This window comes from Phoca vitulina, unplaced genomic scaffold, assembly GCF_004348235.1.
Source record: "Phoca vitulina isolate PV1807 unplaced genomic scaffold, GSC_HSeal_1.0 scaffold35, whole genome shotgun sequence".
NCBI classification, from domain to species: Eukaryota; Metazoa; Chordata; class Mammalia; order Carnivora; family Phocidae; genus Phoca; species Phoca vitulina.
The window spans coordinates 14115091-14139574 of record NW_022589738.1 but is presented as its reverse complement, the minus strand read 5'-3'; the positions used below and the strand labels follow the sequence as shown (position 1 = coordinate 14139574).

The following is a 24484-nucleotide window of genomic DNA, read 5'->3' as shown; positions in this document are numbered from 1 at the left end:
GCGTGGGTGTTCGTTCAATTTGTTGACTCGCCTGTAGTTTTACAGTTTGGCAATCCTCCCCCCCCCCCCCCCAGTTTTTTTAAAGAACAACAGTGCCCTATGGAAATGGTTTTCAAACTCTGCTGCATGTTGCATGTGGAACCTAAAAAAAATGCTACAGATTCCTGGACACACCACATCTATGCTCAGTTTCAAGGAGTGGGACCCAGAAATTGCGTTTTTGTTGTTTTTTTTTTTAGAATTGTTTTAAAGATTATTTATTTATTTATTTGAGAGTGAGAGAGAGAGAGAGAGCAGAGCAAGAGAGAACACGAGTGGGTGGGGGGAGCCGAGGGAGAGAGAGAACCAGGCTCCCCACCGAGCAGGAGCCCGATGTGGGGCTCGATCCCAGGACCCTGGGATCATGACCTGAGCCGAAGGCAGACGCTCAACAACTGAGCCACCCAGGCGCCCCTGGACATTGGGTTTTTAAAAAAGCTCCCCAGGGGCGCCTGGGTGGCTCAGATGGTTAAGCGTCTGCCTTCGGCTCAGGTCATGATCCCAGGGTCCTGGGATCAAGTCCCACATCGGGATCCCTGCTCCTTGGGAGCCTGCTTCTCCCTCTGCCTCTCTCTCTCTTTCTCTGTCTCTCATGAATAAATAAAAAAATAAAAATAAAAATGAATAAAAAAGCTCCCCAGATGTTCCTCATTCAGCCAGTTCAGCATCAGCCCTTGGACCAGTTTAGAACACCACCACCTCGTAGAAGTTATTCTCTGTATATTTATGATTCTGTGTATTTATGATTCAGCCCATACAAAGCCAAAAACCACATTAATTCACTTAAAAACCAAAAAACTAGCAGTGTATCTGTCCATGTGGGGATTCAACCCTTTCAGTCTACCAGACATCATCACTATCCCAAGAACAACAAAAAGTCTTTTTTTAAAGTCTCTATATGTGAAAAGTGGGTCAAAACTCGTTTGACAACATATAGACTATGATCCTCGTGCTGTTTTAAAGCCAAAGTTTGAAACTTTCCTCGTTTAGATTACCACACAGTCTGTGAACAGCATTTCAGTATAAATGCATTTCCTTCTCAGACAATCTGGAGCTTTAATTCTGCCAGCTCCGGGGCAATTCAACTTGACAATAGTATCTTTTTCACAGTAGCATTGGATGTTATAGGTCGTACACCAGATTTTCTTCTGATTGTCCTCGTTTTAGCTTGAATTTTCTTCTCTTGCGTGCACTCAGGGTGATCCTTTCCGTGTTTTGAAGGGAACGAGCTGAAGCCCACCCACCATGAGTCCTTACATGTACATACACACAGTCACTCCTTGGGACTGCTGACCCAGTCTGCACACTTTGTCCCTTACTTTGTTCTTGCTTCTTATTTAATATTATTGTTTGTTTTTTTTAAAGATTTATTTGAGAGAGCGAGTGAGCACGCGCGCAAGTGCACGCGAGGAGGGTGGCGGGGGGGGTGCGGACAGAGGGAGAAGCAGGCTCCCCGCTGAGCAGGGATCCCAGGACCCTGAGATCATGACCTGAGCAGAAGGCAGACGCTTAACCCACTGAGCCACCCAGACGTCTCCTCCATTTTAATTCTAAGCAGAGAGATTTTGTTACCTTTCTTTAAACATGAAATTGGCACCGACTGTCTGTCAAGAAAGCTGGCTTTTTTATCAGAAAAGACACAAGCACATCTGAAAAAGCCCAGGGAGGACATGCCTGACACTAGCATTTCTCCGGACTGGATACAAATGAGTTTACACAAGATGAATGGCTGTGCACTTGGCATCCAGAGTCCAGAGCTTTCCAGAGACCAGGTTGGGACCCAAAGCACCATACTCAAATTGAGAGCAACTGGAACAGACCACAGTTTAAGGCATTATCAGAAGAATGTGAGTTTGAAGGGCGCCTGGGGGGCTCAGTCAGTTAAGCGTCTGCCTTCGGCTCAGGTCATGATCTCAGGGTCCTGGGATGGAGCCCCACATCGGGCTCCCCGCTCGGCGGGAGGCCTGCTTCTCCCTCTCCCTCTGCCTCTGCCCCTCATCCCGCTTGTACTCGTGTGCTCTCTCCCAAATAAGTAAATAAAATCTTAAAAAAAAGAATGTGAGTTTGAGTGAGAAGTGCACTTCACACATAGAATTCGTGCTTTGGTTCCGATACCCACCCTCCCCTCCTTTCTTTAGGGTCACTTTCTTCAGCACCTGTAACATGGCTGCAGCATTAAGTATTATTCCCGAGTGATCGTTACAGCTCAAGTCATGTCTGATGGAAACTCATCTTAACAAAGAGCAGAGGGAAATGCACATGAGAATGATTCCCACCCTGAGGCTGGCCATGGGCAGTTTAAATTCAGACCCTTTCAGAAAGCTTCATAAGGAGGCATGTCTTTAATCAGAATGACTGTGGTGGGCTTTAATATGAATAAACAGCTTTTTATTTTTTTAATGAGGGAAAACATTCCTAGTTGAGATCAAAGTTAAGAACCATACACAAAGTAAGACTGTGTTAGTTAGCATTGTTTTTCTTCTCATTCCAAGTGGTGCCTACAGGAGACCCTCATCTGAGCTACCGATGTATAATTTTTCAGTGTACTTACTCTCACATCAGCGCTAAGAAAAAGTAAAAGGCATGTTTTCAAAATTGCAACCCCACATCAAATTCATAACAAAAGCTGTTCCCAAGTGGGAGTGCACACGAGACGAGACACACAGCGAAGACCTGTTGCAGGTTGATGTCTGGCATCATTTAAAATATGGGACAATGGGGGCACCTGGGTGGCTCAGTCGTTAAGCGTCTGCCTTCGGCTCAGGTCATGATCTCAGGGTCCTGGGATCAAGCCCCGCATCGGGCTCCCTGCTCAGCGGGAAGCCTGCTTCTCCCTCTCCCACTCCCCCAGCTTGTGTTCCCTCTCTCGCTGTGTCTCTGTCAGATAAATAAATGAAATCTTAAAAAAATAAATAAATAAAATATGGGACAATATAGTGTTTTAGGCAGCTGTATTTCCTCTCTTAATCTAGACACAAAATGTAACACTGCATTTCAGATTTAATACATACGTTGGTGAACAAATTCAGAACACAAAAAACCCATCCTTACTTGACTTTTCTTTTCCTGACTCACTAGTCAAATTTATTATTTTTTTAAAGATTTTATTTATTTGACAGAAAGAGAGCGTGAGCAAGCACAAGCAGGGGGAGCAGGCTTTCCCAAGCAGGGAACCCAATCTGGGGCTCGATCCCAGGGTCCTGGGATCGTGACCTGGGCTGAAGGCAGGTGCTTAACCGACTGAGCCACCCGGGCGCCCCTCGTTAGTCAAATTTAGAAGGCCAAGTTTTAACAACTGCTTTTAAACCAACCTAACACCAAACTCCAGCTAGGAGATTCAGGCATGACATTATTTAGTTATGTCTCCTTTTGGTCCTAGCCTTATATTTCCAGTTCATTGACTTAAAAAAAAAAAAAAAAAAGCATTTCAATATAAACATTCTAGAGTTAAACCAGCTTCCCTAGGATATAAATTATTACTCTTCTTCTCAGCCTCGGATTGATTTTTGTAATGATTATTGCCTATCAACTTCATAGCAGAACAGCAATTAAAAGCTTAAATGTAAATTGAAACTGATAAATTATTACTGCTCAAGAGCACTCAAAATTGTTACTCTTGGTTACTTGGCACTGTGCTTTTCTAGAGACAAAAACACAGTGAGTGGAGGGACATCCTGTAGCCATTTCTAGGTTATCACGGGTGGTAAGGTGTTTTCAATACATTCTTCTCCAGCCTGCACGCCTTCCAAAACAGTATATTGGATTCTTTTCCCTGTCCAAACGGAATATCTGCTAACCTTAGTGTAAGAAGGCTATTTCAAGTGTTTAATGCTGTGTCAATATGTGCCAAACAATAACTCAACATCCAATTTATCTAGCACTTGCATTACTAGCAACAACTGCTAAACCATGCTTCGGTGGCTATATTAGAAAGGCAAGTCTGTTCATATTTTATTGCAAATCTAAATTTTTAGATTTTGCTTTTTAATTAAAAAGCCCAACCTTGGGGCAAAAGAGAAGGCTAACTGCAACCTAAGAAAGAGCTTGGTATGTATTTTTTCTTCTTTTTTCTTTTTTTAAAGATTTTATTTATTTGACAGAGAAAGTCACAGCGAGAGAGGGAACACAAGCAGGGGGAGTGGGAAAGGGAGAAGCAGGCTTCCTGCAGAGCAGGGAGCTCGATGCGGGCTCGATCCCAGGACCCCGGGATCATGACCCGAGCCGAAGGCAGACGCCTAACGACTGAGCCACCCAGGTGCCCCCGTATTTTTTTCTTTAAGTCAAAATCTGTCGTGAGAGACTGTAAAAACTTGGTATTTAACACTGACTCAGGGAGGTGCCTAGGTGGCTCAGTCGGTTAAGCGTCTGCCTTCAGCTCGAGTCATGATCAGGGGGGTCCTGGGATCAAGTCCTGCGCCGGGCTCCCTGCTCAGGGGGGAGTCTGCTTCTCCCTCTGCCCCTCCCCACTGCTCGTGCTTTCTCAAATCTTAAAAAAAAAAAACACAAAAACTGACTTGGTAGCTTTAGCTTGTAAGTCTTTAGCACATTCATGGTCTTAAGTCTTTAAGTCAGACTTCCTAAAGGAAGATGTTAGCCTTTGGGGAATCTGTGTAAGACCTGTTTTATAGTGAAAAAATTTATCCTAAATGCTTAAGACACTCTGAAAGTAGATGGCTGAAAGAACTAATTAATAGTCCTACTGATGAATATTTTCAGTAAGGGAAGGTACTCACCAAATTTGAGCAGTCACCATCTAGATTTCTGTTTTTAAACACACAGCTTGAAAAAACTCTTTGCCTATTCACCCAACAGAACACACTAATTTATATCAAGAACTAGGTCGGGGACACATCCTGAACATCTAGAGGCCTTAGGAAAATGGATTACCAAGGGCTTTTCCTCAACACACATTGAGCCCTGTCGATCTGTTTGCTTGGTGCTCTGCACGTAAGTGCTTCCTCCTGCCAACAGCCGCGGCGGAAGCAGCGGTTGGGTCCGAAGGCAAGGGGATTCTGAACCTTCGTGATGCAACGCTTCCTTCACTCTAAGACACCAGACTTAAGACCCCCAAGTTATCTTTATTTCTGAATTCCAAAGGTGTACCCCGTGTTTTAGTTGAGTGGGAATTACATGAGAATTTGACTGATCCGGAGGGTGATGTACAGCAACACTCTCAAGAATACATTTCCAAATCTTCACGCGAGGGTAATCCCTCCAAAGGACTCCTGGAAACTCTCACAGCATCCAAAGCATCCATTTTGAGTATTTTAACATCTATACAGTTGAAAACAGAAAATGAATACGACTCTTGCTATCTTGCAGGTGACCCCCACCAGGGTACCTTTGGGGACGAATAGTGAGAAGGGGGAGGAAACCAATTGTTACACTTGTTCTCACCCAGGGAGTGCTTTGACAGACACGCAGTGAGGCCTGGGCAGCAGCAGAATACTGGTGCGGAGTCTGCTCGGTGTCTTAACTGTAGTGTGCGTGGAAAGAAAACTGGAGGCTCGGATGCAGAACCATCTCAAGAGAACCGCTTATACAGGGCACTCCTGTAATAGTTTGAGGACTCCTCAAAGGTTCAGTTCCATCAGACTTTTTCTTCATAAACAACTTGTAAATTGGCCAGCTTTATTGCTAATTACACATAAAAACAGGGTTTCTCTATTCCGCTAGGTTAATGGAAAAATAAGCCACACGAGAAAAGCCCAACACAATGAAAAACTTCTATTTCCAGATATTAAAAAAAGGAGGTATTCTCCATGGGTTACTACAAAATGGGATTCCCCATTTTGATACAGTCCCTGAAATTTCAGTCTGTAATTTTGCTTACTGGGGCACCATGTAGTAAGACGGCATCTTTGGATGAAATGTATATTTAAAATGTTGATGGAGCACAAGGAGATGACCTCTCATTTTCACAAGACAGTTAAAAGCATTCCCACTATACTCTGGAGTCTTACAGTTTAAATGGACTTGCCTTTCAAATCAAGTGATTTTTTTATATGGGTCTGAAATTTGTTTTATGGACAGAAGTTTGTGGTTGAAGAAATTCCCTTTGAGACTTTTATCCCTAAAGAAAATGATTTATGAAAACCTTTTATGTAACCCCCAACTTTAAATGTTTAGGTATATAGATAGTAAAAATTTAACTGGTGTTAATTTTTTACCAACCTGTAAGTTGTCAGTTCAAAATATCGGTGGCTATGTACATTTTCATTCAATTAGGTGTATTCATGTAGCTAAGAATAAAGTTCAAATGGTTTAATCCAAGTGCAGTTTTCCAAAATGCAGAACAGTGGTTAAGTATCAGTCTTTTGATTCTATTTTTCAGAAATGTAGAAAATCTGAGCTAGATCTTTAGCAGTACCCCAACTTAAAGGACACACCAACAGGCTTCTGTGGTAATCCTATTTCTTTGGAACACTGCAACAAAGAATTGCTTTTCAGATACTAAAAAGCAGAGCAGATGAAATCTGCTGGAGAATTAACTGAATTGTCACTTCTAGGACTCCCCTTAAAACGTGACCTGCTGCACTTCTGATATTTAAATGAAACTTGAAACACCAGAGTGTTTGCCAAATCTCCATTTTAGACTGAACTGTTAAGTCAGCAATTAGATCACAACTCAATTTTTGAACTGCTTAGATGTGAATGAATATACTTTGGAGATACAAAAGGAGGGCCAAATTCCTCTATTTGTAAACACTTCCCTTTTTAAGATCCCATTAAATCTATTACACCTGTAATTTACCTCCGTTTAGATATCTTATTTTAATAAATAAAAGGGAAAGCCGAAAGTTAATTTATAAAGTTTTATTTTTGTATATGTGCTAAATCTTAGGAACTGTGGACAATCTTCAGTCTGTTGGCTTGTAAAAGGCTAAGAAGTGTGTGATCTGGGTGCTGAATTTCCTTTGGGGAATCTGGATTTCAAAAAAAAAAAAAATCACTCATTTGCAAGTTTAAAACATGGTGCACCTTTCCCCCTTTTTTCTTACACCTATGAATTTGGAGGAAAAGTGCTACATTTCTGCAAATGTAAAATAATGGTTATAAATACAGTCGGCAGCAAGTTCTTAATACATTTAGCACTTTTTGTAGTGATGTATCACACCCAAAACCTTATTTTCAAACACTAAACACTCATGTAGGTGCAGGACCAATTTTAGTTGAGCACTACTATAAAACCAGTACTGATTTTTTTTTTTTTCCTTAGTAACAAAAAAAAGGGGGGGGGGGGGGGGGGGGCGGGAAGGAGGTTGTTTTCCTTTCTCTGCAGTATGTAGTACCTTCCAGCTAGAGACAGACAAAGTTGGGCACTTCTTATAAGGAAAAGGCAATTTTCTTATCCAGTTAGAATTCTAAATAAGGCAGGATATATCCACCAAATTAATTAACCACAAAATTCAGCAAAGTAAGAGTTCATGGGAGAACAGAAGCTGGAAAAATACCAAGAAAAAGTAAAAGGAACCATTTTGTTGGAGTAGTCATCAGAAAATTCACAGACTATTGCTTTCATTTACAAACGTAATTTCAATAAAAAAGGCTCCTCTTCTTTTTAACCACTACTAGGATTAAATACTTGTTATCATTCACTAATAAAAGTTAATCATGAAAAAAATAAAAACATTTTAATTCTAAATTTGTATATATAACTGCTAAAAGACACAAGGTTGGGAAATTATGTTATTTCTGCCTCTACAATGCTGAGCATGAAAATTTGGTTGGTGGAGGGCTTAGAAACAGCAGCGATACGGTTTTTACCAAGTTGTGCACGGAAATACAGGGCAAAGCCCTTGTTCACAGATTAACAATGAAAATAGCTTTAGTCTTTATATTAACAGATTCTATGGTCTTCTATGAAGTTATCATGCCATTTAGAATCCTGGGGGGTATTTCTTTGAAAGGAAGACTAGTGATTCTGAAACAAACATTTAAAGTACGAATTATATATATGGCTCAAGAAATCAGTTGAGGGAGAATTAAAGATAGGCACTTTGAAGACTTGGAAGTTTAAAATGTGCCATTGATGTTCAGAAAAAAACCTCAACACCACCACGTTGCTCTTACAATAACATGCGCCTTAAAATTTCCGCTTATATGTTAATGCTTGCTTAAGAAGTTAAATAGAGAAAACAATTCACACAAACAAAAATAAATCTCCCTGTTCACTTTCCCTTGATCCTGGGGACAACACAGAAGCTCTTCCACAAATGGAGGGAAAAGGATTCACAAGCCCTCACCTGGCACAAGGGGAATTGTCAATTCAAAGCAACCAAGATGGGATCGCCCTCCAAGGAGAAAAATTCACAGCCTTTTCAAATGTCAAGTTTTTCGTGTCTAGGAAGTCATTAAAGTTTTTAAATTAAGTACATCACATACTTTGTTAAGGAGCGGGAAATACAAAAACCACCTCTCCTCATCTGGTGAGAAGGTGTATTTAAGGATAGCAAATTGTCCAAATAAAGTCAACCTATTTTGCTCATTGCTAAAGAGGCCTGGAATTGAGGAACTTTCAAATTAAAACTACCAACTGGAATTGCAAAGTGTGTAGGACTTTTGCTCAAACTTAAACTCAGATGTAATATACTTAAGGTAAAAACAGGATCTGTCTGGTGTCAAAATTTCCTAATATTACAGAAAACCTAGAAGCACAGATGGGACTATAGAGTACTGCAAATAAGATACCCAAAGCTTTATCTTAAATACCTGCCCCTTTTAATCACAAAATAAAGCAATTCTCAATTTTGTTTCTGCTTTGTTCAGTTCCAACTATAGCCTTTGACAAAACATTTTCCTATTAACTAAATTGTAAAAAATACAACCAAGCTTGTGCTCATTAAATATACATGTATATAAAAAACATACAAAAAGTACAAGATTGATTATGTTAGGAAACTTTTACAGTGTCAACATCCTGTTTTCTCTAAATCTTTAGTCAAGGGCCAAAGGTCAAATCTTTCTGTGCACAAAAACTCAATGTGACTGAACTCCTGAATTCAGTGTCATGCCTAAGCACGCTATGCACAGAATTTTATTATGCAGTCCTCAAAAAAAAAAGGACAAAAAAAGGGGAAAAAAAAAAAAAGGAAAAAAAAAAACCAAAAAAACCAAAAACCAACCCAAAAACAAAACCAAAAACACACCACAGGACAAAAAGTTCTTCATAAATCAAATTCTATTTGTGAATTCAGCAAAATAATTTCTATAAAATAAAACAGCAAAATATTTAAATAGAATAGGGTGGACTGTATCTGCAGGGGTATTTGGTTTTTAGACAGGTTCCAAAAATTACACACATTCAAGTTACCAATTCTCTTTTAAATACAGTATTAACTGATGAGTTCCTTATCTTTAATTAAATGTTTATGCTGAAATTATGATACCTCAATTAGATTAACTAACCAGTAGTTTCCTTTTTAATCAAGACCCTGCTTCGAACATTCAAAGTTTTGGAATAATGGAAAAGGAGCTAGGACAATTCTTGCTTTCAAGTAAAACTGTGCCTGAGCAGAAACTCAGCTAGACATCTTGGTGCAGTGGCGCTCCAAGTATTGTGGGATTCTGGTGACTTCCACTTCACTGGGGTCCAGCAGAAGGAAAGTTTTAGAAGATTCACCTAATAAGCTCTACCAAAGAAACAAAACAAGCACACCAAATACAGTCTTCTATTATGCTCCAAGCATCCTGGCATAGCAAATTTTTGCATATTTGTTTTAAATCTTTAAAAATTCCCATTACTGATACTTAAATTTCTTTATCCCACCCAGAGATCAAACTGTCAAACATTAGACATAAACAACATGTGTGTAACTGAAAACCGCCTGTTTATCGTATCACATTTCTCCCCTTGTTTTATATTTATATTCTAGGTGTAAGAAGGAAAAGCTCTGAGCAAATCAGCTGTCACACCGGGACAACTGCTGTCATTATGGTAATTTTTTTCCTCATTGGCTACACTAACCTGGTGTGAAGCCATGCTAAATGTTACAGCATAACTATAGCTTCAAAGTGATTAACCTAATATCAGAATTAAAAAGGCAATGAAAAAGATCTAGAAACAATGTTACATCACCAATTGTCCACATCAACCAAATAATTTAAAGGTTACCAGCCTTACATCATTGCTCATAGTAAAACTGACTCCAGTGGCAAAGAATTAACATGAAACTATTGGTGTGGTTGACATGGATGGGCTCTGTTTTGTTGCTGTTGGTTTATTTTTTTTGTTTTTGTAAAGGAGTAGATCCAACTGCCACGAGGCAGGCAACACTGGTTGCAGAGTGCAGTGGGTAGAACAAGAAAATTAACTTTTGTAGTTTTTGTAGATCTGTGAGTCTCCTCAAGAAAAGTTTCTTGCTTAAGAATTAACAGTCAAACATTAATATACTATATACACCTTTGCCATTTACACATTAGCATCAGGCCATTTATTACAAAACACTATACACTTTCCACTGCAGGCGGGTTATATATTGACAGCAAATTTCTGCAGATAAGACAGTGAATAAACTCTCCACTCCATGTTGATTAGGAATAGTTTTTCTAGTTTTAAATTATTAGCCAGACACAGAAAAAGGTTGGACTGTAAGGCCTGGGTGCACAGTCTTGATGGAACCAGTTAATTATGTGCATTTCACTGATCCTTCGTCTGAGGTGGGGATACTTCTTCACTGCCTTCGTAATTTTCTTGTGCTCGTTGGCCAGTTCTCTGAGGGTTGTTCATGTGATGTGCTGCTGGGCCTGTATATGGCTGTCCATGCACATGGTTATTCTGGGAGGGGAGAAGAGATCAATGTTAGAACTTTTCATATAGTGAAGAAATCATGGGCTGAAATCTGTGGACACATAAACATTTCTTTTATTCCCGAACTTACAAAGAGTAAATATCCTTAGGCTAATGGTGAGAAAGAAAAAAAAAAATTCGTTTCAAAGAGGAAAGCTAGGGACACCTGGGTGGCTCAGTTGGTTAAGCGTCTGCCTTCAGCTCAGGTCATGATCTCAGGGTCCTGGGATCCAGTCCCACATTGGGCTCCCTGCTCAGTGGGGAGTCTGCTTCTCCCTCTCCCTCTACTGTTCCCCCTGCTTATGCTCTCACGCTGACAAATAAATAAAATCTTAAAAAAAAAAAAGCTAGCTTAAATGCAAACCCCGAAACCCCAAACAAAAGCAGTGTAGATCTCTATAAATCTTTACCTGAAGTGATTTTTAGTGCCCCAAATTATTTAGACCTAAGTCCAACAAATAAGGGATTACATCCTGTTATTGTTTATTGTCAAAAACACTCACAATATGATTTGTGAGTTAGAACACATTTATTCTGACTCTTCCAAGCACCTGGAAGCTTCTATATGATAATGACAAATCTGACTGATTGTGGTCATATGAGATCTGCATTAGCAACAACCCTGAACACAGAATGGTGTTAATGAAAACAATACAATATTAAAGAAACATGGACGAGCCAGGCATGATTAATATATGAGCTTTCTCAGGGCCAAGGAAAGTTAAGTTTCTTCCTTGTGAATTTCATTTCTTAACCCTTTAAACCCATGAACCCTCATTTTTCTGTACATTCCCACCAGTCAAGAAGATTTTAGGTCTTTCTATAATTTGTCCTATGAAAATAAATATGTGGAATATGCATTTTCTAATTATTGAGTATGCTTCTATTTCCACCCCCCCCGCCTTTTAAAGTAGATTCCACGCCCAATCTGGAGCCCAACTTGGGCTTGAACTCACAACCCTAAGATCAAGACCTGAGCTGAGATCAAGAGTTGGACCCTTAACCAGCTGAGCCACCCAGGCACCCCTCCATCCTGAAATATAAGAAAGAATGTCTTAAATAATGGTTCTGAAAGGATGGCTTCCAGACTAGCAGCAGCATCAATTACCTGGGAAAGAAATGCAGATTTTCTGGTTCCACCCCAGACCTAAATGAATCAGAAACTTGCAATCTGTATTGGAACAAGCCCACCAGGGGATTTTTTTTTTTTAAGATCTTATTTATTTATTTGAGAGAGAGAAAGCACGAGCAGGGGGAGAAGCAGGCTCCCCGCTGAGCGGGGAGCCCAATGTGGGACTCGATCCCAGGACCAACTGAGCCACCTAGGTGTCCACACCAGGGGATTTTGATGCTTATTCAAGTTTGAGCATCACTGCCTCAAAAGATCTGAATTAGTCACCTCTGGGTTTTAGAAAGGTTATCTAAATTTTTTTTATTTACTGATCTTACAGGAAATTTTACGGCAATCTATCAAATCCTTGATATTTGTCAACAATCTTGAGTGTCACTGAAGTCTTAGTTAGGCTATGTAACCTGGAACAGTTTCCTTCATTGCCACATCTTCAAGTCTTTGGAATCCATTTGCAGACTCAGCCTAACAGGAAATGTCCTAATCCTTTGTACTAAATATTATCATTTTATGTTGACCACAACCGCCACAGTTTTACTAAGTTCTGAGTACAAATGACAGGCACCTATTTGACCAGGAAAACACCATAGGGGGAAGTTCAAACACATCGCATCGTGACCCTGCCCCAGCTATTCCTCTTTTGTTCATGCTCTAAAGGTAGTCTTGATAATCCCTTTATTACTTTGCAGTCACAACAAAAAATTCAGCCATCCTTTAAATAAAGCATAAAAATTGGTTCTAGGGGATAAAAACACAAACCAACCCCTATTTACCTGTTGATACTGAGATCCAGGTGAATGGGGGTATAATGGGGCATCTTCAGGTGGAGGTGACTCATGCTCATCTGGGGCATCTTGGTCATCTGGCTCCTAATTTTAAATATTTAAAAATAAAGAATTATGTAGGCAAATTCATGTTTACGTTTTTTGTATTTGAAATAAAATTTTAAAAACCTACAAAACTGACTCACAAGTTTCCTTCTACAGAAGATAAATTGAAACAGATGAAAAAACCTGATTTGGGTTCTCTTCAGAAAGACTACATTTCAGGCAGTTTCAGAAACTTCTCTAAAAGAAGGCTTCCTCATTAAGATTACATATAGTAAACACTAAAGCAAACAAAACCTAAACAAAATTTCTTTGACATTATCATTAATACATAAACACTGGCCTATAAAGTAACAAATTGCTTTCTTCCATTTTTTTTTTTTTTTTTTTTTTTACCTCCTCTGGACAGAGTTCACAAGCTTTTGCAAGTGTCATCCTAGCACTATGTGATCTCTCCAAGAAATAACCATTTGATGTTTCATTGCTCTGCACTGGAGGAGACCAGTTGTTGTAAGTGTATTGAGGATTGCCAGTGTATGGTCGTCTTTCAAGTTCATCTCCAAGCCATTCCACTGCCCAGGTCCACTTTCTTTTAAGATCTCCATTGCCCTTCAAAAGAAAAGAAAACCATGTATGGAAAAGGTTTTGGAATACTTCTTAAAGTTAACTTAAAATAATAACTCCAAATTCTCATTATTCTTTTCTTTAAAATGGAATCCCTAATTCTGATTCAGACTTCTACAAAATTTTAAGAAAAAACCCTCACCTGCAGAATCTGGTAAGCAACAGGACAATTGCTAAAAAGAGCTACCATACATTTTATACACTGATATGCTCTTTTTTGATAGTGATTCTTAGAGCGCTGGATTGTGTCAAACAGCCCATCTCGGTCATCTGGGATTCCTTTAAGTGCGTTATGAATTCTGAAAAAGCACCAAATATAAAATTAAAACTTGTAAAATCAAATAGCAGCCAACATTTACTGAGTGCCTACTATGTGCCACTCAATAAAGATCTTTGATGTCATGTCATCTAATGCTGGACAGCAGGTACTATTATCGAGCCTCTGAACAGATAAGAAGAGGGGTACAGAGAGGTTAAACAGCTTGCCAAGGTCATACAGCCGCTTAGCAGTCTGTGCTCTTACCAACTTGTTATCAATCCAAAATGATTCTGCTATGTATGTAATTCAAAGACATTACCAGAAGTGATTTTAGGACACCAAGAGTAATACAGACAAAGTCAACTAAGTTTATGACTGCTGTACCTAAGAGTTTACTTCAAGTCAGTTCCTTTTATAAAACTGCATTTCGGAAAGTAAGTAATCCGTGACTATGAAGCGGTGATATAATTTGGAAGTACAAAACGAACTTGAATTCTAATAATGAGCTATACGGCAAAGCAATTTTCACCATTACTACAATTTAGCTGATGATCGATGATTTCCTTTCAGTTCTTGCCAAGCCTAACAGAATAATATATAATCAGTGATTTCTTGTTTTCCCCAATAAGCAATTTAAAAAAAGGACTGTAGGGGCAAACTGTGCCTGTTTCCTTTGTGTTAAAAGCATCACCTGCCAGTAAACAAAATGTGGTTTTTTCACACAGTGGAATATTATTCAGCCTTAAAAAGGAATGAAATTGAGACACATGCTACAATGTGTATTATTATTATTATTTTTTAAAGATTTATTATTTTAGAGAGTGAGCAAGCGAGCAGGGGTGGGGGGCACAGAGAATCTCCAGCAGACTCCCTGCTGAGCATGGAGCCCAACATGGGGCTGGATCTCATGACCTTGAGAGATCATGACCTAAGCAGATATCAAGAAGGGCACACTCAACTGAGCCATCCAGGCGCCTCTACAACATGAATGAGTCTTAAAAGGCATTAAGTAAAATAAGCCAGATAAAAGAGGACAAATACTGTACGATTCTACCTATATGAGGTACTTAGAATAGGCAAAATCAAAGAAAAAATCATAGTTACCAGGAGTGGGGGGAAAAGGGGAATGGGAAGTTATGGTTTAATGGGTACAGTTTCAGTCTGGGATAATGAAGAAGTTCTGGAAATGGATGGTGGGGACGGTAACATAGTATTATGAGAATATACTTGATGCCACTGAACTGCACACTTAAAATGGCTAAAATGGTAAATTATGAACATTTTACAATTTGACTACAAAAAATAATAAAAAATTTACCTGCCTGCAATTCTACTGAGGTATATCCAAGAGAATTGAAAACAGATGTTTAAAAACAAATGACATGTACATGAATGTTCACAACAGCATTATTCACAATAGCCAAAAGGTAGAAAACAACCCAAATGTCTAACACAAAAGGACATTTTGTATGATTCCATGTATCTGAAGAAGTGCCCAGGCAAATTCTGGACATTTTGCCTAGCCTATGGTCAGGCAAATCCACAGAGACAGAAGCAGATTAGTGGTTGCTGGGGGATGGGAGGTAATAAGGAGTGACTGCTTAATTGGGTATGGGGTTTCCTTTTGGAGTGATGAAAATGTTCTGGAATTAGAGTGGTAATGGCTGTACATTGTGAACGTACGAAAAGCCACTGAACTGTATTCTTTAAAGTGATTAAAATGGTGAATTTTGTAAGTGAGTTTTATCTCCACAAAGAAACATTACCGGTGTAGTCCATAATTTAAAAATAAACCAAAAACCTTATATACCATAAATTTTATTTAATAGAATGTTCCAAACCAAAATGCAAGCTTGTTTTTTGCATTGCATGCATTCATAAGATCTTTTGTTTGGAAATCATGACTCCAGCAATTCTGCAAGGTTTACTAATTTCAGACCAATCATACAGGCCTCTTGCTGTTTAATCGGAAACACTTCAGTGTATATTGTTTTTACCTTCAGTTTTGTCAAGTGATAATGAAGTGTTAAGCCATTCTTTCTGCCACATCACATTTTCTTCCCATTAGTTTTAACTGCTTTCAAATACTATTTTTATCTGTATCATCTTTGCCTGCCTTGTTCTCCAATGCCTGGTAGTGCCAAGCACATGGTAGATACTCCATAAATATTTAAACACTGCTTATCGAATGAACCAAAAGCTCACTATGAGAAAGTTATTTTCAAGCTTGGGCCAGTGATTCATAATAACAATACCTTACTAATCTCATTACACAAAAGTCAACTGTCCATATTTAATCCAGCACATGTGCCTTTACCATTATCACTTGCTATAATGAATCAAGAGAGCTACGATGTAACCAACTGGTTTACTGCTGTAAGTGCTTACAATATTTTTTAAATGAAAAGAGGAAGTTAGACTCCATTAAAAACAGCTTTTCTTTTTTAGGGGGAGGGAAGGACAAAGGGAGAGGAAGAGAGAGAATCTTGAGCAGGCTCCATGCCCAGCACACAGCCTGATGCAGGGCTCAATCTCACAACCCTGAGATCATGACCTGAGCCAAAATCAAGAACCAGACATTTAACCAATTGAGCCACCCAAGCACAACTAAAAACAACTTTTAAGAAAAGTTTCAAATCCTATAACCATATTGGGAAGGGTACTGGATAGTGCTCAAAATATATGGTTATAGTTTGGGAACTATTAAACTTTTTGTCTCATGAAAATTGATTTTTGGTTTGATGCTATTTTTACAACATAATACAACTTAAATCTGATAATTTTGGAGATAATATGGAAATATTAATTCACGAATTATGACATTTGCAATCTCCACTAAGACTCAAAATTGTAAGTTTTAAGCATTTTGTCGTTACAGAGCTTGCTTTCAAGTTGCTGCTTTAATTACTGTATTGACAGACATAACATATATATATATAAATTTTGAACTGTTTCTGAAAATCAAGTATTATACTATCATTCATGTGGGGAGGGAACTTATAAAATCTGGCAGAGTTGTCAACTAATTCCATACTTCATCATCACCTAGATTCTTGGGACTAAAGATAATATATTAAACTTTATGGCAAAAAACGAGATGGAGGAATTCTGGAGGAAGCTTGAGGGATAGTTATGCTGGATATCCTCAGTTTAAAAAAAAATTGCACTCAAATTCTCATATACTGAAAAACTAAAGTTGATGTTCATTATTCACAGATTCCGTATTTGTGATTTTGCCTACTTGCTAAACTTTATTTGTAATGGCAAATACATGGTGCTTTGGTGGTCATGTGCTGAGTGGAAAAAAAATTTGGACCAAACATGTATGTTCCCAGCTGAAGTGGAACAAAACGACACTTTGCCTTGATTCAGCTCATACTGTAAAGGAGTGTCCTTTTTGCTATTTAGTGAAACCCTTCCCAAACTTTGTGCTTTTTGTTGATTTCATGGTTTAAAATGGCCCCCAAATGTGTAGTGAAGTGCTACCTAGTATTTGTAAGCCCCAAAAGGCTTTGCAGAGAAAATACTGCATTAAATAAGCTTTATTCAGACACAAGTTATTGTGAGTTCACTGTTAAAAGAGTCAGCAATGTACAGTAAATAAGCTGTCTTTAAAAAGATAAACACACATTTAGAAAAAGGTTATGATAGATTGGTTGACAAAAATGTAACCAGAGGCTTGCAGGAACCTAACCCTGTATTTCCCCTAGGAGCAATGGCTCCGCATTCCCTCATTCAGTGTTCACAGCGACTTTATAGAATATAGCTACCATGAATAACGGGAACTGACTGTACTTACTTACCTAAGGACTATTTTTAGATAACCAAATGTGACCTCATATGACTCATTCTAAAACGAAACTAATCTTAAAATAACCCTAGCACATCATTAATGAAATTAAGACATTTACCAAAAGCCTACGCTGTCATTAAAAAAAAAAAAAAAAGAAAGAAAGCCAGAAGTATTTAACACGGGCAAGAATAAAAAGTGAAATCAAGTGAGGGAAGGGGGAACTTTTTATTAATTCTTAAGCTTTTAAAGTAAAACCATTATTGCATCTCCAAGAGATAAAAAGAAAAAAGAGAAAAAAAAGCGCTGACTGGCAATTTCAGTTAGTTTAAAAGTTGGGCAAGTAAAAACGAGGATCTACCTGTGAGTCTGCCAGGAGTCCTCAATCAGTAAGATTTGCAAAAGCAGGTCCAAATAGGGTCGGAGTTCGTAAGTGTAGGAATATGCAACCTAAAAACAGGAAAAAACACGGTGAATAACTTAAAGGAGTAACAAATCAAATTAGAGAGACAAATGAATGTTTATTGTCCTTTAACCTGCCAGAGAAGTTCACTGAGGACAGTAGATGAGAACTGAGGATTCTCCCAGCAGCAAAAACGAAGCAATTTGACAGTTTCCTCTGAGTTACTGCAGTCCTCAATGATTTTCTTCACATAACTTGTTCTCACAAATAAAATGTCTGCCACATTCTGCTGAATTGGCATTATAGGTTGTGATAAATTAGGATCACCAAAAGGATTGGGAAGAGGAGGATTACCTAGAATACAGATTTGTCATCAATGAAAAACTAATAGGCTTCTTCACAATAAAATAATACAGCTTTCACCATAGAAAACAGCTTATGAATTTTGTATTTTAGAAAAATAACATTTTAAATCAATATTCCTAAGTACCATGAAGAAAGTAGTATTAGGCATTACAATGATCAGATAGACCAAGATGATAAAATGCGAACTTTAAATGCCAACACTGGCATTTACCTATATAAAAAGTTAATTCTTAAACTACTTCACAAAGTATCAACCTTGGGAGCAAGTAGACAGAAAAAGATCCCCTTTAAACATGTGAAAAAGGTGTAGAACCCAAAATATTATAGATTGTCAGACTCTTGGTTTTATATTTAAACATCTTCAGAATTACTTTTAACTGGGTACTACGAATGGCCAGCAGTATTTTAAAACCAATGTAAAGGATGGAACATTCGACTTTACCATTGATTGAAGACTGCATCCTTGAAGAGACATTGCAACAGCGGATCAGCTGTGACACAACTGAGTACAATTTGCCTAATTCAGCATACTGGTATTTGATTGGAGGACCTGGACCTTCATCTAAAGACACAAGCATAAAGGTAGCAGGTACATTCAATTTCAGAAGTTGTGTCTTCTCTGCCACACCTTCGATGAAGAAGCAAGCAGTGGGAAGAGGGGGAGAAGAATTACAAAAGAGAAAAGAATTAGGATGATAAGGGCTTCATAATAAAGCAGTTATCTAAAATATTTTTCTATGATTTTTATAATCAGAAAACCACTCTTGGGGCGCCTGGGTGGCTCAGTTGGTTAAGCGACTGCCTTTGGCTCAGGTCATGATCCTGGAGTCCCGGGATCGAGTCTCGCATCGGGGTCCCTGCTCAGCAGGGAGCCTGCTTCTCCCTCTGACCCTCCCCCCTCTCATGCTCTATCTCATTCTCTCTCTCAAATAAATAAATAAAATCTTAAAAAAAAAAGAAAAAAAGAAAAAAAGAAAACCACTCTTACTTAGCATTCAGAGAATGATTTAACCAGAACAGAAAATCTCCATGGTATAATTGGATTTAAGTTTTAAAATGGTCAAACAAAGACCATGACATTCCAGTCAAACCAGGCATAAAGAAAATGAATACTTTCTATGGCCTGAGAGTCTGGGGGACTAGCCTAGACTTCAATCCTCATCGTAAGGGAGGATGATGAAAACTCAGTGAGAAATAAGAATTTTATACACTGCCTCTCTTTTCTTCCACAGCTAAGCTACTTGAAAATCATGCCTAAACTTGGTGTCATCTCTGTTTTCTTATTTTCCTACTCCTCAACCCATGCCAGTTTGGTTTCTGCCCCCGTTCCTGGGGTAAAGCTAAGGAATAGTTCTAAACCGTAACTGCTTCCTTTCCTTCTTGGATTCCTCTCTTCCTTTCTTTCAACCTCTTCTCCTTGGTCTCATTTCTGAGTTTTCCTTCCTCTTTGAAAAATGGTTGCTCCTCAAAGTTCCCACACCAGGCTACTGTCTCACACTGTATGCTTTTCCTGGATGATCAAACCCACTCTAATGGCTTCAAGTTCCAGCTATTTTCGTTCAGATGATACCAAAGTATTTCCAGTATCTTAAATGTTCTACCGAACACTGAACATCACTATTTGGGTGTCCAACAGGCTCAAACTCAATTTGCCCAAACTTAACTCATCACTTTACTCCCCTATCCATGTTCTTCCTCCTGTGTTTTCCCCTCTCAGTACATGGCACCGCTATCTACTCAGTTGGAACCCTGGGCATCACTTAACATCTCTTCTGTGTTCCCCCCTCCTTAATACCCAATCACTAAATCCTACTGACTTTACCGCTAATAAAAAGCATCAGAATCTGTCCACTTCTATCTCCTCCTCACTGCCAGTTCCCCAGTACTGGCCACAATGATCTTCTGCTATAAATCATTTTAACAATCTCTAGTGTTATTCCCCTGCAATCCATTCCACACTGTAGTCCGAGTGATCTTTCTAGAAGGTATGTCTATTAAAAACTCTACAATGGCTCATCAATGCCCTTAGGATAAAGTCTAGAATCCCTCATGAGGCTTGCCAGAATAGCATGATCAGAGATCATTTCTAGTCTGAATAACTTTCACTTCCTCCACACACTGAGTTTATTCCAAGTCTTTACATCTGCTGTTCACTCTGGATAGAAACCCCAAACAACCAATTCCCACATCAACTTCCCCATTAAGTCCCCTGTACTCCCCAAATCTGGTCTGGTTTCCCTATTATATACTACCATAGCACTTTGTATTTTTCCCTATTACAGCCATTAACATACTTTATGGCAGTTATCTTTTTATTTGCTTCTATACCCCATTAGACAATAGACTGTCCTTTTTATTGTCATATTCCAAGAAGTATAATAAATACAGGCCCACAATCCCTTATCTGAAATCCCAAGATTCAAAAAGCTCTTATCATAAACAAAATTATTTCATAAAGTTGGTGTCAAAACACGTTTGGTAGGAAAAGCTGGCCTGAACTGAGAAGAGGCTATTCACAGTCTTCATTTATCCCCTCTCAGGGTGACTACTCATGCTTTACTGTAGAAATATTAATGTATATGATTATAAGGTGCTGTCTTGGACCCTGCTATAGGGATGTCACATAATACATGGTATATACACTGCCTTACCTTTCTTAAATCTAAACAATTCTGAACCCCAAAGCATAAGTGGTATATTAAAGTTTATGGATCTGGGGTGCCTGGGTGGCTCAGTTGGTTAAGCGTCTGCCTTCCCGCTCAGCGGGGAGTCTGCTTCTCTCTCTCTCTCGCCCTCTGCCCCTTCCCCCTGGCTCGTGTTCTCTCAAATAAATAAATAAAATCTTTAAAAACAATAAATAAAATTTATGGATACGTATTTGCTTTTAGCAGGGAAATCTTAATTAAATTACATTACATGCCAATGATGTATGCTTTGTGAACAGGCAGTATCTAAAAAGGGAGGTGAATAGAATTTTTGTGAATGCCTAAATTTGGTATTTCTAACTTTGAAATACAGATTCCACTTGCTTGTTTGTGCAATGAATATTCTCTCCCTTTTCAACTACAAATAACCAAGCATCTCTAGTATGAAAAGGTAAAGGAAAAGACAAACTACAGAGAAGTAGAATGTTGCTTATGTTAAAAGGGCCCCCGAGGTAAACTGGTGATTAGTAAGGTCACACACAAAAAACACGGAATGACGGATGTCTGATTACAGAACTTAATTTTGGATAGAAGGTATTTTTTTTTCTTTTAAACTTTTTTTTTTTAAAGATTATTTATTTGTCAGAGAGAGAGAGAGAGAGAGGCAGAGGGAGAAGCAGGCTCCCTGCTGAGCCAGGAGCCTGATGTAGGACTCAATCCCAGGACCCTGGGATCATGACCTGAGCCGAAGGCAGACACTTAACCAACTGAGCCACCCAGGCGCCCCAAACTTTTTTTTTTTTTTTAAGATTTTTTATTTATTTGAGAGAAAGCGAGCACAAGCAGGGGGAAGGGCAGAGGGAGAGAGATGAGCAGACTCTCGCTGAGCGTAGAGCCCAATGCGGGGGGGCTCAATCCCAGGACCTCGAGATCATGACCTGCCCGAAGTCAGATTGAGCCACCCAGGTGCCCCTCTTTTAAACTTTTAAAGAAGTTATTCAAATTTGGCCAAATATTCATTATCATCACTAAGGATCACTAAGATTTTAAATGGAATGTCTCAATAAATTAATCATTTTGGGAACGGTGCATTAATACCTGATTGGTAAGAAATTTTTATAATTTTAGGGGTGCCTGGTTGGCTCAGTTGGAAGAGCCTGCGACCCTTGATCTCAGGGTTATGAGTTGGGAGTCCCACACTGGGCACAGAGATTACTTAAATAAAACTTAAAAAGAAAAAAGAAAAAGAAACTTTAATAATTATAATCATAGGAAATTTACCACCCCAAAGCCAATGAACAAACAGCAAATGACAATGGAAGGATTTTTGATAATATTCCTAACTGTCCATCTTTTCATTCAACAAACATTAACTGAGTGTCATTGTGCAAAAAACTCTGATCTCTGCAATCTCGTTGGGGGGCAACACAAAAATGTGAACACAATAAAAAACAACAGAATAAGTAGAAGACAGCATAACAAACTTTTAAGTATTCTGGGATCACTGATCAGGTGATGTTAGAAAGGTTACTTTGAGAAGGAAAATGTTAAACAGAGGTAATAACATAAATAATAGGGTAAATGAATATTTATACTATCTGTAATTTCAATTTAGTTTACTTCAATAAAAACTTATGTTCAGACCAAGTCCTTTAGCCCAACTTGGGTGAGTATCACAACCATCCAGGGACTTTTTGAAAATGTGGATTCCTTGTGCTAGCTCTGAGAATTCTGATTCAGTTGGTGTGGGATGGGGCCTAGGAATCAGTATTTTCAAATCCAGACAGATCTGGCACCACCGTTTTAGGAGATAAAAACATGATTAAGACACAGATTCTGAGGGTGACCGGGTGGCAAGGGTGGCTCGGTTAGTTAAGCATCCAATTCTTGATTTTGGCTCAGGTTGTGATCTCATGGGTCTCTCTCCCTCTGCCCTTTCCCCTACTTACTCACTCTCTCTAAAAAAAAAGATGATTCTGGCCTGTGTATACTGCAGAGATATGCATAAGTAACTATAAAGTACAAGGTGAAAAGTACAGTAAAAAATGTTTCATCACTCAACTTAAAAGACTCTGTCACTTAATAGAATACATTAAAACAGAATTATTAACAATTTAAATTCTTACCTAAATTGGCATACATTACGAACAGATTGAAATACTGCTGCAAATGACGCCCATGCTCTGAAACTTCCCTTCTCAAGAGATTGAGAACTGCCCGTAGTAGGTGATCGCTTAGGCTTAAGTTGTCATAAGCCTGTAAAGGATAAAACATTGGCTATTTTCCAGTGACAAGATATAGGAACAATTCTATTTGCATAAAAAGGGCACAGACACACACACACACACACACACACACACACACCCATGTTGAATACAGGCAGAAATTTTTGGAAGGACTAATCACACAACAATTAAAAAGGGTTGCTTTTTAGGAAAGGGAATGAAGATCTGAGGTAGATTTCATCTAGAGCCTTCATCATGTTTTAATTTTTAATAAATGGAAGTCCATTAAAAAAAACTTTACAAATAATATACATAACCATGTGTAAAATTAAGCCACTGCTTCTAACTGAATGAACAAAGAAAATTCTGTTGTTTTTAAAGAGCTAATAATTGTTATTCACTGCTGTGAAGTACTTTTACTGAACTCCCAGATATCAGATGGTGTGGTGTGTGTGTGTGCACACATCTGCTCACAAGTAAACGTATCACACAGATGTACATATATTTGTGACTTCAACTTTCAGGCAAGAGATCTGTAAGCATTTAATCACTAAAAAGAAAACCAGGCAATTACCTGACTAGAAGGTCCGGGAGATGCAAAAGGTGAAGGACATGGCCCATCTTGCAAGGAAAAATGTGCAATAAAAACTATAAGTTTTGCAAATGCACCCCTTACTTCTGCACTGGGGCACTCCAGAAGGTATTCAGAAAAGCGATTTGAAACATTAAAAAGGACATTGTGAGCAAACCAAAAACGGACATTCTTGCTGTGACGAAGGAGAATACACAATGCATCATACCTAAGACAAAACAAAAAATTTATGAATGGCAATTCAATGATGTTTCGTATATAGTACAGATATGGGTCTCTATGAACCAAATAAAAATCAAAGACCTTCTTTTACTACTGGAGGGAGAGAACCAGCAATGGTTGCCTCTAGTACCAACATTAAAAGGACAGATGACTACTACAACTTGGTCTCTTCTCACAGAGTGACAACATAGAGAGATGAAAGCTTGTCTAGTCCTCTACAAATCCATTACCAAACTCTTTCTAGATTCAATGACAAAACAATCACTACCCTAACCGTCCCTGAACATCTTACCACTGGATGAGTACATAAAAATTGTTCAATCAAGGTATTATAATGGCCTCTATACTTTCACAACTTGAAACTTAGGACACTCATTCTATTTGTTATGTTTTTAATCTATGGCAAAATTTAATCTAGGGAAGCTAAAACTACTAATTTCTGGATTAAGTAGCTCAGACTTTTAAGTATCATCCTATAATCTTTTGTACAGGGATGTCAAAGATAGGATATAAGGTAACAGAAGCCAGCTTCAGAACAATGAAAGGTCATGTTTAACCTAAGTAATTATTTTAA

General features: G+C 38.5%; 1 protein-coding gene across 3 annotated transcripts in view; it reads right to left on the bottom strand.

Annotated features, from left to right (window-relative positions):
• Nucleotides 1–6840: 6840 nt before the first annotated feature.
• USP9X (ubiquitin specific peptidase 9 X-linked) overlaps nt 6841–24484 on the bottom strand; it is a 165227-nt gene continuing 147583 nt past the window's right edge. For 2 of the 3 annotated variants that reach the window (XM_032426561.1, XM_032426560.1), the window contains exons 37-45: nt 23671–23896; nt 22998–23127; nt 18669–18854; nt 17994–18214; nt 17819–17907; nt 13551–13707; nt 13181–13393; nt 12731–12826; nt 6841–10816 (exon numbers count right to left, since the gene is read on the bottom strand). In XM_032426561.1, coding sequence (XP_032282452.1) covers nt 10679–10816; nt 12731–12826; nt 13181–13393; nt 13551–13707; nt 17819–17907; nt 17994–18214; nt 18669–18854; nt 22998–23127; nt 23671–23896 — 1456 coding nt within the window. In that variant the 3' untranslated portion in view covers nt 6841–10678. The remainder of the gene's footprint in view (nt 10817–12730; nt 12827–13180; nt 13394–13550; nt 13708–17818; nt 17908–17993; nt 18215–18668; nt 18855–22997; nt 23128–23670; nt 23897–24484) is intronic. The other variant, XM_032426563.1, reaches the window with a different exon arrangement.